At 39.7% G+C, this 17,729-nt stretch overlaps 1 protein-coding gene across 1 annotated transcript in view; it reads right to left on the reverse strand.

Moving 5' to 3' along the window:
• Positions 1-1,685: 1,685 nt before the first annotated feature.
• Positions 1,686-17,729, reverse strand: part of DLGAP2 (DLG associated protein 2) — a gene marked incomplete at its 3' end in the record, with an annotated part of 82,735 nt that continues 66,691 nt past the window's right edge. Inside the window, exons 7-10 of the mRNA XM_082048721.1 lie at positions 17,126-17,541; positions 8,809-8,900; positions 4,243-4,395; positions 1,686-1,904 (exon numbers count right to left, since the gene is read on the reverse strand). Coding sequence (XP_081904847.1) covers positions 1,686-1,904; positions 4,243-4,395; positions 8,809-8,900; positions 17,126-17,541 — 880 coding nt within the window. The remainder of the gene's footprint in view (positions 1,905-4,242; positions 4,396-8,808; positions 8,901-17,125; positions 17,542-17,729) is intronic.

Raw genomic sequence — 17,729 nt, forward strand, 5'->3', positions numbered from 1 at the left:
TAACCTATGATACTTCATGTTTTCAGTCATTTGTCAGGCTGCAGGGTGCATGGGATTCGGATTTAAAGTGCTCATCAGGTGAAGAACCAAAGTGCTTAAGTATAATTAAATAGCTGTTCTGCCTATGGCTAAATACATTGCATTTGTTAAAGCAGGTAAAAGGGGATGCGGGAGATGGGGCTGTCTGTCTGTCTGGGTTCAGGCTGAGATAAAGTCGTGTTCAGTAGGATTCAAACCTTGGAATCGGGGGCTGCGGGTTACTCATCTTATTGCGTCTTCACCTGAAGACTTCTAAGTGCTGGGTTGGCTCTGGAAGGTAGGTGAAGTGGAATAATTATGTCTTAATCTGTTTTAAATTAAAGCCTCTTGACTGTGGTAGTTACCACTTCTCTCTTCTGACAATGTGAGGCTTGAAAATATATTATTTTCCTTATATTCCATGGCTGGAAATCACTTATCTCGACTCTTTTTTTTTTTCCTTTTTTTTTTTCTTTTTTAATGTCTGAAGCAAGCAAGAAGCTTATTCTTGCCATAAATGATACTGCATAGAAAAATAGTTCTAAAAAAAATACAACTGTAAACCACAGTTCACCTTTACCTTAACATAACCATTTAAACTTAGATATACTTACCACTCACATTCATATTTCTTAAACTGTTTACAACATCACAACTGGCATTTTAAACAAGCAAGATTTTTTTTTTTTCTCAAGGATACCCTGGAAACTCAATTGATATAACATTTTGAGATTTTGAAATATTACATGTAGCACAGCTCTTGATATGAAAGAGAAGGTTTATAAAATAAAGGTTAACACGCAAAAGAACTGTTAAAAATGCAGTGAGTGTTCCAAAGGAGCGAGAATATCTTTTTCTTTACACATCTTGCTACAGAAGATCTAACTTTTTAAGGCTTCCATTTTCCTTTCACCCATCACTCAAGTCCTCTTGCATTATAATTTTGCTTAGGTGTCAGAGTGTCGTTACACCGCTAACAGCAAACGGTTCTCAGTGGGCCTTCCCAGCACCACCAGACTTGTACGCTTCTTGGTTTCTGATGAACTTTGGAGTTTTAGTGGCTGGATATCCCTGTTCATCTCCAGAAACTTGACATGACATGAGAGGCCTAATGTTATTTTGCAGTAACAAAGATGCGAAGTGTGGCAGAGCACATGGGTAAATATGTTAGCTGGGTTCTAGGAAACGAAACTGGAGGTCAGAGAAATAAATGGGTTCTTTCTTTCCTGCTCTTTACATTTGTAGCACCTTCTACTTGGATTAGCTAATGCCTCTAGTGAATGGTGAGATGCACCCATTTATAGTTTGTTATTCTTATCCCTAACTATCACACATTTTATAAAAATATAAATAACAAAAAAGTAAGCTGGGTTCCATCTCAAGAGGTGTTTCTTGTTGTCCTCTGAGAATATATTGGATAAGTCAGGTCTCAACAAGCCCTATCCATTGTAGCTGATTGTAAGTCAGACAATAAATACAAAAAGAAGTCGTTCTTGCGGTGAGCTCAGCAAATTCTGAGGAAATCAAAAGCATTCCACTGTGCTTATGGCACAAAGAACACAACAGCAAGGGCATATTTAGTGGAGAGAATGAGACAAAAATTACCAGGTAAGTGACAAACTGTACAAGCATTTTGTTTAAAAAAGGAACTCTGCAGCATTCTGTCTTTAAAGCCGGGTTTGAGCCTCTGGGATATATATCTCGATGCTGTCTGCACGCTCTGTGGCTGAATTCTGCCGGAAAGAGGCTGCTCTCTTAGCAGCCATGAGCCGTCTTCTGGCTTCTTGTCGCTGTCTGTCGGGTAGGTCCAGAGATTTTTCTCTTGTGATAGGGAATTTTCCTTTTGGGGGCTTCTTTGGTACAGGAGGAGGAACCTTTCTTTCTTCCTGCAATAGGGTATTAAAAGGGAGGGTGAACTGCGTGTGGAAGGTACCATCAGCAGCGCATGCAAATCGAAGACGTGAAATGCAAAATACTGGTTACATACATCAAGCATGCTCAATTTGTGCTCTCCAGTCAGCTGACTAACGAATTACATGAACAGCTATCCACACTAGGGACACTGACAAAAACCCTGTTGTTCAGCAGCCATTACAAATTCTGCAGTCCTGCGCCTTAAAACAGACTACGCTTCCTTCTCCTGTCTTTGCAGGTACCCTGCACATGCAATCTGTGTACCTCGCTTTGCTATGAATTTGTTTCATTTTAGCTAACACATTATTACATACATTGTAAACAGAAACACACACTGGCTCTCCAATAAGAATTCAGCACATCTGTGTGGTCTGATCAAGTGAAAAGACTGTCTAAGATTAGCAGGACAGGATTTTAAATTAAATTAATCATACTGAGTTTAGGCTCAGCTGGATATGAGATAGCAGCTGTGTATGCATGTCTATTAGTTTAGTCTCCTCCATGAATTGCTAAATGGCAACATGCAAGCACCAACCAGAGAGAGAACATAGGGCTAATTGTTCTGTTTGCCAGCCTGGACCATTTTAAAGAAAATTATATTGAAGAATTATCAAATTATAAAGTGAGAGTTGGTAGATTTTGGTACCAAAGTAGCTGTAAATTGCTCTGCAGGTTTTAAATCAATAATTGTTTGGAAGTATGAAATGGATCTTTCACTCCATTTAGAGACTCTGAAATATCATATAGGGGCCTTAAAAACATAATGTAGAATCATGGAAGTATACAATAGTTTAGGTTGGAAAGGACCACTGGAGGTGATCTTGTACAACCCCCATTCAAAGCCCACTTGAAATTAGATGCAACTTTGAATTAAAGCAGGTTTTTCAACATCATATTTAATACTGCACTGAAGAGCCCCAAAGACAGAGACTCCACAACTTCATATGCATAGTGTGGTATTATGATCGATTTTTCTGCTATATCATTTCTTAAAGTAATAGTAGTAGTCCAGAGTATGAGCTGTTCCTTATGGAGAACACAGTTAATTTGATGCACAGCAGGATTAAAAGAATACAAAAATGGAACGGATGTGCCTATGGTTTACAGACGCTTCATTGATTTTTTTTTTTTTAAACTAATTCTGAGTCTACTACCAAAATGTATTAGCCAAGACTAAATAACGAAGGTTATTTAATAACATAGTTCTACATTCTCAACTCAACAGGAATAGTGTAACAGCCTAAAATGCTGTTCCGCATGACAGCCAGCTCTTCTGCTCTTTATTTTCTCTATTTCCTATTTTCAGCTACGAACATAAGGGCTTAAGGGCTCCATTCCTGTTGTGCCATCTTTTTTTTTTTTTTTTTTACTTTTAGTTATTTCTCTCTTAGGAACATCACTGTTGCTGTCACTATAATAATTTCTTACTTCCAGTTGTCACTAGTAAGCAAGAGTTGCAAACTCACCATCCACCAACCAGTTGGCTGAAAATTAAAATCCAAGAGGAGCATGAAGAAATGAAAGAGTTGTCAAAATGCCTCCTACTTCCTCCCAAACCAAACAAATATTCACCTGAGGCCAACAATACTGACTCAAACCAAGTGCTGTCTTCATCTGACTGATAAAATAATCAATAAGGACAGTGGGATAATCAAGGTGAGGGATGGAGCTCTAGAAAGGGGGAAAGGTAGTTTCAGAAGCATATTGCTTTTGTGGGCAATTTGCCACCTTTGGTTTGTAAGCATCATGGCTGGGGTGTCTCCCAGGTGGTGGAGTTGCAGGACAGAGGTGCAGGCGGTTTGCCATAAGTACTCTTTGTCCTCCAAACTTCTGTGGGCCAAGCTTTAGTTTGACCTGCACTATCTTAAGCCACATGCTTTTATCACACTCCTAATATCAATTGTGCTGTGCAGGCGGGATTAAACACTGTAGTGCTCAGGTTTGAGCTGCCCCAAATGTAGCAGAGTGCTGAGTTTACCTTGATTGAATTCTCGGGCTGTTGTCCTCAGTCTGAATTAAGCAGAACGTGTTTCAGTTCTGGCCTTTAGAATGTCAATACCAATAATTTGAACAAAAGAGTTATGGAGTGAATTAACAAAATCCTTTTTATTGGTTATACAATTCAGCTCAACATTGTTAAAAAGAAAAAAAACCCTCACACCTGGTGAAAGTTTCTGTGTATAAATTGGGGCATGCCAATTAGATGCGTTCTAGGGTTAGAAACCTACCATGTTTCACTATTGTATTTAACAGAAGGAGACCGCAGGACTACAAATGGGGAGTAAATGGTACTGTCCATGGTCTGCTTACCTTCCTTTCAGGTGATTCTATTATTTTCCATTCATTGAGCTTCAACTGGTGCAGTTCATCGAACTTCATGCTGACGTCTTCAATTGAGAGCTGCAATAAGTCCCAGAAACCTGCTAGGTCCTGGGAAGTTGGTCTCGGCATGGCACTCGGGTCCTGTCACACACAAAGGAGAGAATGTGAATAGACCAGGAGGCTTTAAACAATGTGCTTTGAGGCAGGAAAGGCATCATGCCAGGTTATATGGCTACGGTGCTGCTTGGCGCTGAGGCTACACACGCTTTACAGCTGGGACCTGTGACTGGCAAGTTGTACCTCCTACACAACCCAAACATGGACGAGTTGGATGTCATATGTGAACCTTCCTGAATCAGGGAAGTGCCTTAGCACCATATGCTGTGCTGACCTGCCTTTCTGAAAAGGAACAAGCTGACAGCCTCTGCCTGCCGATTATTAAAGGGAAGAGGAACGTAGTTCGTATTCTAGCCAGGCTGAAGTCTTTCTGATTAAAAATTACATTCATGATAGCTGCTTAGAAGGCAAAACAGCATCATGAAGAAGTTGCCAACTTATGCCGAATTTGATGTTTACATTGTCTTGCATTTTCAAATCTATACATAAGGGATACCATTTTTATGCGGATGGTAGGATTTTGTTCTCCATGGAGTGAAATCCCACTCAGAAACTGGGAAGGCAATATCCCCAAGTTCTGGAATTAAGTGGTGCTATGTGCACAACACTTAATGGAGCAAACAGTCGTGGTAACAATTAGAAAAATGACCCTTTATTTGACTATTACCTTTGTGCCCATACTAGATAAAAATTACATAAAATGGTAATATACTGACTCTTAAGCCCATGTTCTATGACAACTGGTACTAGTTCAGTAAGACAGGCTTACCGCTTCAATGAAACAGAGTTTAATTGATAAACGTCTCTATGAAGAGGATGGAGAAATGTCTCTTCCCTTTCATGTTGGGATGAAGCAGTTAAGATGGTCTACACAACTGAGCTGGGAGAGATGAAGTTGAAACCAGGCCAAAGGGACTCTGGATCTCCCCCTTCCTGGCCAAAAGCTGTAATGACTAGTTTACTATGTTAGAAATACTGGTGTTATTCCTGAAGTAAAACTCTGTGTCCAGTTTTTTACAAATCTAGTGCACAAAGGCATTTTATGTGTTGAACACATCCCCACATAGTTGCCTAAAAACTGGGAGATAACTCAGCATTTCTATTTAATTCTTCCCTTGAACTGCACATTTTTCTAGGGGGTCTGACACCAGGAATTGCTACTCAAACTCAGGTATGCAGATACCACTGTGGGCCCTGAGTGCCTGGACCTGGACATGACAATGTGAAGGTTCACCCCTATCTAAACTCCTCTGGGAATCTGGGCCAAGAACCAGTCTAAAAGCTTATCCACTTCAAAGTCTTCTTGACTAGAAGAAAGTCTCCTTTTCATAGGGAGCATCAGCAACTTAAGAGAAGTGGTCATATAAATTATAACAGACTTCTGGGAATCAGTATACAACTCCAGAGTAGCATGCACTGAAAACAACTTAATTGGGTAGATCCCAATTTACTCCCAAACCATTTAAAATTTATGCCAGTGGTATTAGTTACTCTACAGAGACCAATAACTCAGGCTACACGAACCAGCTCCTTGTGAGAAATTTGTCAGGACCAGTCCCACAGCAGCTTGTCTTGTATTACAATCTGTTCTCTCCAGCCTGGTCTCCTCAGTCCCTCTCCCCAGTCTCTAAACAGCCAGAAATTGATGCCACTCTTTGAAATGCCATTGCCTTCTGAATCGAGGCGAATAGCTCTCCTGCACCTTTGTGCACCCCACTCTGCCCACAGTATTTGGGGCGATGGCAGCTTCCAGCACGGCTGCTCGCAGAGGGGTGTGCAGTGCGTGGGCTGGACACGAGAGGGCTGCCTCCCGCTGCTGTGCCTGTGGATCTGCGCTCCATGGGCAAATGCTGGTGCAAATGATGTCTATTACAGCTAACTAAGTTTTGAAAAGATTGGCTTTTAAACCTGTTTCTTCGCAGAAGCTGCTCATTTACTTGTATCTTTCTCGGAACTCAGCTTTGCAGCCCTCCTTCTAAAGGAAGCCTGAAGCAAGCAAAAAGTACCTAGCTGGTGCTCGAGCTGCTCTGTTTTTGCCTGCATCCATGACATATTGAGTGATGATCTCATGAGCTGAGCAGGATCTGTGCTGACTAGAGTATGGAGGAGGACATTTCAAACAAAAAAAGGTGTTACAAGAGATAATGTGAATAATGCAGCAAGGAGTAGTTATTAATCAGTGATTTTTTTTTTTTAATAGCAGTTATTTGGAACAGTACACTGTAGGAGATAGCCCGACAGATTCTTAAAAAAACCCACAAACTTCGTCAAGCTTAGAACATTATGAATTTACCCTGACTGAGAGGCTTTGGTAAGAGACCTTAACCCAGAAAGTAAACAAATGTATTCCTTGAAGTTTCTGTGACCCTTTAGAGAAGTCTACAGGTGATGGGTGAATTTCCTGGTTAAACTTTGGGTTGAATAGTACATTTCTCTTCCTAAACCCTTGACGCATTTTGGAATGGCTGTAGATGCTGTTGTTTTTTGTTCTTTGTTGCTGGACACTGTCAGAGAAGTTTCTGTGTGGTAGCTCTGTAAAAACAAGATGTTTTGGGGTGGGGGAATGCCCTGGCTGGCTGCTATCTGGCAGTGTTCCCATGTGGCACTGAGATGCTGCCTTAGGAACATACAGAAAGCCTGTTGTGTTTATGCACTAAGTGACTATTTAACAATAAACTTTGTCATTAGACATAGGAAGAAAAGCCTCAAAACACAAATGAGCTAAAAGTCCAGTTCTATAGTTGCTGCTTTCTGCAGAGCCCATTGCTGATTTAATGAAGCTGAAGAATATTCAGAGCCTAAATCTTCAGAGTGGGAGAAAGCTGCTGTAATGGAAGTCAAAGGTTTATTATCCAAATAAGAAAGAGGAATAAGAAAGAAAATCTCGCCCTTTTTTTGGTCATGTTGTCTGCAAAGCTGTGGATTTCTCCTTGTGCTCCTATTTCTTTTGCAGTAATGAATTGTTCTCATTTCCACATAGCTGATGGCTGTGCTGAGCAGGAACTGCGCTTGTTAGTCCTGGACCCACTTGAATATAAATGAAGTGGAGTGGAGGTTAGGCTCTCCAAATCTTAGTTTGCATAGCTTAATCAATCAGGTAATGGAGGGCACACTGAAATTTGCAGTGAGAAACTTTTAGACATTGATGAAGATTTCCTCCTTTCTCTATGAAACAAATGACTAGATAGGAGCACACATGATATATTTGGTATTACAAATGTGGCCATCCCCTGCTTGCCTGCCTTTGCATATTTCCTCTGTCATTCTGTAACAGCTATTAAAATTCTTGTTTTGACAGAGCCTTTGAAGTGGATAATTGGATTCTTTCCTAATGAGGACCATATATCTTATCATTTTCTATCAGAAGGTAGGACATTTTTGGCATGACTTTCTCAGTAATATTTGATCGCAGTTTCAAGAATTCTGGATTTTTAATTTTATAGGTAAAAAGTACCAAGTAGGTCTCTGCAGAATGAATGTTTTACCTTAAGAAGTCATGTGGCAAATACTAACAAGTAAAGGAGTGTATCTGGCCAGACATATAGGTCATGTCTGCTGTCATGCCCACACCAGAATTCAGCACCTTTAATGTGCGAGGTGTAGGAACAGTCAAAAGGTGCAAGTTACACTTGATTTTTGAGTGAGCTGAAAAGGCGTTCTGCCACTAGCTGTAGCTAGAAGAATTACCTTCTTCAATTGATTAGTATCATCTTGCCACAACATTTGTATCACTGATGGCTGCTGTCATATTAATGAAGATAACATTTAGAATTGAGTTAGTGTCTAATGAACTTCCAGAACAATAGCAGTAAGCCTCACAAGTAATATACTGCATCTGCTCCTTTAGCCCTAGGATATCTTATATATAATTGGCACTGCAAATTATGAAGCCACATTTTATGAACATTATGTATATTCCCATTTCCAAGATCAGTCCTTTTTTTCAGGCAGGTAGAAAGCTGGATCACATATTCTCTGCTATTCTGCTACTTTACTGTTCTCCACTTCCTGTAATGTGAAAAATTTCTCCTTTCTTAACAGAAATATAGTTACTATTTTAGGGCATTACAAAAACAAGCCATAATATTATGTCTCAGAATACTTGCATTTGTTCCCTTCTCATTTTTTTTTTCTTTAATAAAAGCAGCAAAAAAAGACAGAACACAGCCAGACTGAAATTACATATTTGCTTTGACAAAAAAAAATGTACTAACACCATACTTAAGATTAAGTTAAAGGAAAAAAAAGGTGCGGTAAGACAAAATGTGAGACAAGAAAACGGCATTTCAGAATGCTGCTGTTTGGGTGCGCTGCACTTAATTTTGTTGTTGCCTTTGAAACAAATTTTAAATTTTAAAACTTAAAGCTACATTTTGTGGAATATCTATGTACGAATAGCCTTAAACTCTTCAAGTACAGCCAGACATTGTGACTTACCAGATTTTGCTGACACAGCCAATAAAATTGCTGGAATTTCTGAGACATGAGGAGCTGAGCGCTTCCAACAGCACTTCGGATCTTACCTAGGACTAAGCATACAGACAGGTTATTACCAACTGGTGTCTTTTGGCAGTAAATGTAAAATCCAGCTCAAAAATACGTAGCTGAAATTACTGTTTATTTTACAGAGGAAGCAAATATTTGGTTTTGCTCTTTGTGATTATACATGTAAAATATTTTTGAAAAGGAGGAGATATAGGAATGCTCTATGGCACCTTACCGTTTGGCAATAACACATAATAGATAAATAAGTCAGAACAGCGAAGACTGTATATGCTTTAGGAAACAGAAAAAACCAAGAGAATACAGACAGCTTCCTGAAGTGAGCATGCATACACATGTTTTTGAGAACAATTTTAGATCTCAAAGTAAATGACAACATCCCCCCTCCAACTACATTTGCTCATGCAAACTGCTGAAATAGTCCTGCCTCAAGAACCAGTTAGATGCCTGTTCCCTCTGTCATCAAAGGGAGCTTTACATGTACCTTAGATAGTATCTTCTGGTTCTGCAGTCATTAGTGACTTCACTCAGCTGTGTGGATGAGCTCTCTTTATCCTCTCTGTTCTGGGGGTTAGGTTAATACACTAAAACTATAACATACTATAACATACTCCTACCATAAGGATGAGATCCTCAGAGGAATCACATCTCTGAGACACATCTTGGTACCCACATGAGGAGTTACAGATTGCCTTCTCAGGAAAATACACCAAGTCCTAAGCACAGGAGCTTCGAGGTGGGACACAAGGGGGTCCTCCCAGACTCCGGATTCCATCCCCCATGGTCTGTTGGGCTTTCCCCACAGTCAGTGTACAGTGTGCAAAACACTGGGGAAAGGAACCAAATTCATTTTACTTAACTTTGCTTCCCAGAGTCATCTGTCTAAATAAAATTTTCTGGATGCTCTATAATTAGTAATCTGAGCTCATCAGCTCAGCCATGTTGGGCACTTATTTTTGGATGAGTTGAATCTCTTCCTGGAGGTGCCTCCTTCTGTTGACTGGAGTGCCTAGGGGGACTGGCTTATCCCTAGAAAACTAACTCCTCCTGGACTCCCACGTTTGCGGGGATAAATACCATACTTTGGTAGGTAGCAATATACTTTCCTACACCTCCTTCCTACACACCCTTTCCTACACCTCCTTTCCTTCACATCCTTCTCTAATGCTGAAAAAGCAACACTTTAAAAGCACTATAAACTGGATTTTCAATGGAAGATTGATTTTGTCTGGAGAATTTCCAGATCTTTAAATAATGCTTAGGGTAAAAATAAAGAGAGGTAGGGGTGAAACAGGAATTACTCTGACATCTTTTAATTAAATTCGAGGAAACCAATTTGATAATTCAAACAGGATGCAGAGGGTGGAATGAAGCTACAATAGTGCAGCAGAACAGATCTGCAGCCTGTAGTATAGAAAACATTAAACTCTGTCAGAGCTTAACATTTTGTTGTTATTTAGAATAAGTATAGGAGGGGACTGAGCAGCATGTGAAAACAGTATTTCGGTAGTAGGTATTACATTTTAATTCTGCTTTCTCTAGACCAGAGAAACATCTGCTTAACCACAAGTAGAAGCAAGAGATAATCTGGAAGTTTTAGGCTCCAGTTCTGTGGAAGCATACAAACTCTGTAACTTTAAAAGCACGTGTTAATATGTAGAGCTGTGGTTCCCAAACTCAATTCAATTTTCTGTTAGACAAATGGTACAGCTGCGTCACAACACTAAATTAAACAGCAATATGCATAATTCATCAGTCCTGTGTGGCACCCATTTGTGAAAGCGTTAAGTGGTTGAGGGCTGCGTAAGTAATTCACTGGGGTTTTGTTTTTGTTTTCTTGGTCAAATGAAAGAAAGTACTTTAATTGCTCTGGGGTTTTTGATCACCAAACACCTCACTTTCCTCTATGGAGTTCTTGGCATATGTAAAGCAATGTTTTGGGTGTTAAAACCTGAACAAACATACAGAAACCAAAATAAAAAATAAATGTTTCATTTGATCTGAAACGAATTGTATTAATTTAGTTTTCAGTATTTTTAATAAAGGCAAGCCTTAAGTGACAGTCTTGTATCCTCCTTTTGCTTCGGTGCTCTGTAGCTCAGGACGTCAGACATCACCCTGTGTGGGTCAGAGATGCTTCTTTGCCAGGCTGGGGAACTGTGCTGGAGCAGGTCCCTGACATCCCCCGTTCCATGCTGTGTTCAGCTATTCCCAGGGCAGAAAGAGAGTCAGGATGTTTCTGTAGGTTGATGGTTGCAGTGCTTGTCTCACAGTGAGTAAAGTTCAGTTTTAGTTTCCTCTGCTGAATTTTATAGTTCATAGCTCAGACACATAGCCTGAGTAAGGGACATTGGTTTTAGCCCTACTGCAGAAATGTAGATCTTGACAGAAGCTTTGTAGGACTGGTATTTTCTGGTCAATCTCACAGTCACCTCAGCCCACACATTAAATAAACATTTGTTTCACCTTCATATTCCTAAAGGATCATGTCGACAAGCATTGGTGATTTAAAGCCCAGTCAGACCAGACAAGACCTGGGCACTGGCAGTGCAGCATTTTGGTGTGATTCTCATCTGCTGGGGACATGAGACAGGGTTTCTGGGCTACTTGCACGTGTCACTGAGTCACAGTGGTGAATACATGTGTATAATTACAGCCCTACCATTTACTAAAGATCTAACTCTACTTCCATTTCAATAAGTAAATCAGACCTATTAAAACACAGAAGTTAGAATCTCTCATATCCATGCTAGTCTGCTTTGCTGTAATTAAATTAAAGTATTAAAACACTTCAATTCATAATCTTTAGCACAATATTAATAGACAGCCAAAGCCTTGTTGTTAATTTCATGCATTGGGGAATTATTCTGATGAGTGCAGATTGATTATCTCCATGAAAGAATGATGAATGTTAGAGACTGGAGAGATTGAGATGTTTGGTGATGCCTAGGAGATTTTGCTTGTAGATGAATGATGATAAAATCTATCAATGCACCTAAATATATATGATTTTCATATAATTCATACACCTCCCTCCATTAAGATAATGTTATATTTACTTGAATGTCAGGAAAGAGTCACACAACCTTAATTCTGCTCCCCAAAGCATATGAAGCACTCCATTTTTGTTCTTGGTCCTGTATGGTTTCTACCTTGAAGACATACAAAACCCTGACTATGACTTCAGTAGAAGCAGACTCAGGATTTATACGCCGGATAGAAATTGTGTAAATTGCCTGTATACAACAAGCACAATTAACACAATGGTGTCTTTTCCTCTGCAATAATTATATCACAAAATTGCAAGTAATTGATATGTGTTGTATTGCTTGAGAAATACTACAAAATCTTGTTATTGGAAATGTTTTATATCAGAAAGGTAGAGGGGAAAAAGTCAGATCTATATTGATGAAACTGAGATTGTAGCCTGATGCTGTAACTCTATTCTTGACAGGTTAAAAGCTTTGCTCAATTGTGCCACTGCTGCACCAGCAATGAGGAACTACTAACAATCAATCTGCTTCTGGCATTCATTACTGTTTATTTAAATGATGTGTTTTAATTTAAATTTTCGTTCAGTTTGATTGTTCCATTTTTCTTCTATACTCATAAATAAATTGCTCCACGAGAAAACTGAGAAACTATGCCTGGAAAAAACATTCAAACCGGCATTTAGTTCATCCTCCTAACTCAAAGCAGGGTGTGATATTTGTCTGATCTTTAAACCTAAATTAGTAATCTTCAGTAATATGTCTTTTTTCACTACCAGCACAGCAGGCAGGTGTAATAATAAGTGTCTAATGTTCAGAGGTGACATTTTAGGACAGCACAGCTACCCGCTGGCAGAGCTCTGGAGGGGAGGTAGGGCAATGGGAACCTTGTGCACCAGGTGGCGCTCAGTGAAAATCTGCTTTTTACCTCAATGCAGCTGAATTCAAAGAAGAGAAAATTTGAGCAGAACCATGCAAATTCTAGGAGGAATTCTCTGACTCCACACTATGGGACTGTCTTTTATTGACTTTAAAGACTGTTTCAGGGCAATTAAGACATTCTGTAGTCATTCACAATATGCCAAATGTAAATTTCAATAGTTCCTGAAGGATAGGTTTGTGAAGGCATTAGGAAATTACGTCAGTAATTTCTCTTTAGTTAAAAGATAACTCATATTGGGTCAAACACCTAAGAAAGCTTTTATGGGTGATTAATTCATGAAAATGCTAAAATAAATTGGTTGTGTTGTTCATTGTCTTTTTTTGTGTGGGTTCCCCCCCACCCCGCCCCAAACTATGGGAGATTTAACTCTGTGTTTTTTGTTACTATTCAGCTGTGTTAGTAAAGCCCTTGCAGTGCTGTGGAAATATCAGCAAGATGATTAGCAAGGAAAAATCCAGCAGCCATGGAACAAAGGGCTAAGTGGAGAGAAGGGTGATATTTTGATCTCTTACTCTCACTAATGCCTTGTTTTTCACTATAGATCACTTCACTATGTAGTTGTGCCAGCAGAGCTCCTAACCACGATTCAGAAGATACCAGCAAAGCAACCTTTCTGCTGGCATAGTTTATGCTACAGCCCATTCTTTTTGCACCTATCTTAGCATTTGCATATGAGACTAAACTCTGCGTAGCTGTTCTGCATTTGATTTGGGCACTGAAATATTTCAGTGGCCAAATGTGTGGCATTCAGAAGCCCAGGATGTCTCCTGCTTCCCTCTGCCAGACCTTGGCCAGCTCCCCCCGGGCTCACTCGCTCTCCCCTCCCTGTGCCCATCACAGAGCTGGTGGGCGGCAGAGTCCTGGCCCTCTTGGTCTTCAATAGCTTTGTGACAATTGAGAGCACTTTTCTTGTCATCACCTACATGCCCGTAACAGCCAAACACAATTTTCAGGGTGTAAAATTGAAACTCCAGTCAGCACCCTTGAGAAACACATATCTTTGCTTGAAGGCGCTCTGCTAGTGCAAATGATCAGGTGGCTTACCCTGGGAACAGTTACAGCCACATATATATTTTTATATATATCTATGTTTGTTATAATAAACACTGAGAACACAAACAACTGCCCCCCAAAACAACAAATGAAGGTTGCAGAGACTCCAAAATACAATTCATGTCAACTGACCAAAAAACCAAATGCTGTGAAAAGAAAGAGAGAGAGGTTATTTTTGCTACAATTATTATCTTTTCCTTTTCTAAGACCTGATGACTGAAGTTCTTTAAACAACATTATGGGAGAGAAGCTACAGTGAAAGAAAAAAATCAATACAGCAATCAGACAGCTTTCTGTTATCTCAGAGCTATTGTGCTAACACAGAAAATGAAATTGTTTTCTAAAATGCAGTTCTATTTTAACTCTTCCTGTGATTAAAACAAAATAGAAATGGTATTGAAAAGACAGCCTTCTCCTATGAGATGCAAAGCTATATTTGGTCTTCAGGTACAATTAATATACCCAGGCCAAAAATAAATGATCCAGCATTAGCAATGACACTTTGAATGTGCAAACATTGCTGTGAAGTGTTTTGGGAATAGGAGCTCCTGCTGGAAGATGGAAAACCAGATTTAGTTGTTCTGGCTCCCCCATTTGCATGTATATTCTTCAGGGAACTGCCAAATGCAAATATGTCAAGGTACATTTCATGCTAGGATATTATTAAACTTCAGTTCTTGTGGATACATACCTTTAAACCTCAATAGCTCAAACAGGAGATACGAAATGTGTCAAAGGCTCAACAAGAAAAAAATTATTCACACTGAAATTTTAAAATGCTATGAAGCTCATTCCCTTGGTGAAAATAATCCTTTGATAACTTCATTTTACCATGACGTTGATGTAAGCTATATTAGGTGAAGGGATACCACTTTAAAGATAATGTAATTTGGAAATTATTTGAGGAAGATCTCTTGAATCATATGAAATGGAAAATCAAAAGTCTGAGTGTCAATTTTGACAACCAGCTGAGGACAAACATCTGGTTTTGCATAAGCTATATAGACCTATTCTGTAATAATTTCTCAAAGCTATTGGGGAGGCCAAAATGTTCCCCAAACACAAGTATTTAACCCATTTTAGTTAGTTTAAAAAGGGGATTTGAAAGGTCCATTTTAGTTGTGTTTTAGTAATCCCATAAAGAGGAGTCACTCTTTCTTTTCCTCTGCAAAGGGGCAAATGTAAAATCCTGATATTCTTTTTTGTATTCTAACTGAAATTATTCTAAGTTAAAAGGGTCTTACTAACTCCGAATAGTAATAAAAATTACTGAAGTCCAATTTGTCTTCATTTCCTCTGTACAACTCTCTGAAAACTATCTTCCTGCTTGACGTTTCCCCATGCAGCAAGGTGCTTCAGAGTGATTCTGAAGCTTTACATGGTGGGAGGAGGGAGCGTGGTTCTGCATCTGGGAAACAGGTCATCGACTAAAATCAGCACCTCCAGGTTTTGCTGCTGCAGTACACAGCTTCATAGCCCAGAGAACAGCACCAGTAACTCCCGATCTATGTCTCCGAGTGAGGAAGGAGCACTGACGTGACAGTATTTCTCCTGCTCCTTTCGTGTGGCTGCAGATGTGATGAGGGCTGTGCATGAGGAAGAGCTTGTGAAGAGAGGAGGCAGGAGAAGTCCACCCCTGTAGGCTCCTCGCTGGCCTCCTAGGGCTTACCTTCCCATGTGTTTCTGCCCTTTGCCACCAAGTAACTTTACTCTTTCCAAAGAGACTAAAGTCTTTCTCTTTGAACTTCTGCTTCAGATTGTAAGCACTGCTGTCCCCACACCAGAAACAGGCAACCATACAAGCCTTTGAGATACTTGATTATGACAGAGAAATGTCAGTATTCAGCAGTGCAAATACTTGGGGAACTGAAAAATAAGACATATGCGGTAAAAAGAAGTGTTTAAAAATGGCCATGATGAAAGAAGGCTTACAAAGCAAAATATTTTATTATTCATACTTAGCCCCTAGGAGGGTATTAAAGTCTTCACAGTATCAATGCAAAGGGAAAATTCTCAGCTCATCTCTGCCATGATGAAAATAAGGACAAAAACCCTACACTCCAGAAAGCATCAGAGGCTGAAGGAAGAAAAATAGCCTTATGCTCTCCCCCATCCCAATTCCTGTGTTGTTACTTGGCAGACTTATGCACAATGCAGTGGAGAAACTTGACTATAAGAGAAAAAATGATGAGGTAAAAATGTACACATTCTTTCTTTGAAAAGGTCAGTGCAAGAAATAGAAACTGGCCTTTTAGTCACCATACAGGTCTGGCCCAAGACCTGAGGGTAGATCATGGCAAGAACTCATTGAGAGGGAAAGAAGATGGTCACGAAAGAGTATTCACAGGCAACGATGAGATGTGTGAGAGTGCAGGAAACAATGCTAGAAAGAAAACTTAATATGAACTAATTTGTGATCTGAGAAAATCTCAACTGAGACAATAATTCAGATTGGCAGGGATTGAAATATTTATAAAACTGAGCCTGAAGAACAAGGATAATTGACCTCAGAGGGAATCACAGGGAGCTGGCTAGCGAGTGCTAGGACCACTTTGATATATTACTATCATTAGTGCTGGCTTGGGTCTTGTTCCAAAATAGTCTACATTATTTTTCACTTCATCCCATCACTCCTTTCAAGGTGTCCACAGGACGTGAGAGAATAATAATGATTCTTGACAAAATCGTAATAAGAAAAAGCAGCTGAACTGTCTAATGTTGTATATGCCTGTGTAACTGAAGAGGTAACTTAACTATTGTTCTTGCCTACTCCTTTCTGCTCTTCCGACAGACCCTTTATGATAGGCAGAAGTGCCTGTAAAGGCACTAAAACATTTTAAAAATGACTGTTCATGAATAAGAGGTAAATTCTCAGGTTTCAGGAAAATGGCAAAAAAATGTTCATGTATGACCACCTTGTGTGCTCTGGCAAAGGGTCAAGCCCTGAAGCCATAGAAGTAAGCTGGAAGAATATGTCGGAGTTGGAGCTGTGGATGAAGCTACTGCACCATTTGAGCTATATCGAATACCAGATTTTGATTGTGAGCTTGACTCTGTGGCTGTCTCCTCAACTACTACAAAAATTTACTCCTGGAAACACCAGCTTGCACAGTCAGTTGCAGGACAGGTATCTTATATCTAATGGTTCTGTAGAGTGTCTTTGGTACTACAAAATAATAAGGAAAAACCACAGACCACAACTTTATCCTAACAGATTTCTTATTTTAGGAGACATCTATGAGAAAATATATTGAAATGTTCTTACTTTCTTCAGAAAGATCATTTTCTTCTGCTTCTCTTTCCATTTCTTTACACCATCCTTCCATTCTCTTAGTTTCAGTATGTAGCAACTTCATAAACCAAGATCCATCCCGTCGACAAGGAGACATTCGACCAGTCTCTACTGTCTCAATGGCTGGCTCTAGCCAGGGTTCTGGTGGTGGAAGGTTTGAGGTGTCAACTGGGGTCCTATAATCTTCTCTGTAACTGAACAGTCCCTGTGTCCGTACAGTTCTCACTGCGCTGTATTGGGTGGGTGTGCTGGGCTCTGAGTGCTGCTGGAACGATGAGCCAAACTGAAGTCCCTTGTCCTCCATGGTGATGTGTCCTGGAAAGCCCTCCAGTTCCAGGTCAGCCTGGACAGCTGCTGTTACGCTGTTTGAGCGCTTGAATCGTCCATGTCTTGGTGAAGAGGGAAGAAAGGAAAGAGATTAAGACATATAAATACTTAGAGGATTATATAGGGGAACAGAATAATGTTTCAGTGAATGAATTCTGGTTTTCTCCTTGGACTTTATGCTAAATATTTTTTCTTTGAACATATATCTCTAAAATAAGACAATGAATAACAACAGAGAGGAAAACCAAAA

Source organism: Streptopelia decaocto, assembly GCF_964273445.1.
Source record: "Streptopelia decaocto genome assembly, chromosome: 3".
Classification (NCBI taxonomy): domain Eukaryota; kingdom Metazoa; phylum Chordata; class Aves; order Columbiformes; family Columbidae; genus Streptopelia; species Streptopelia decaocto.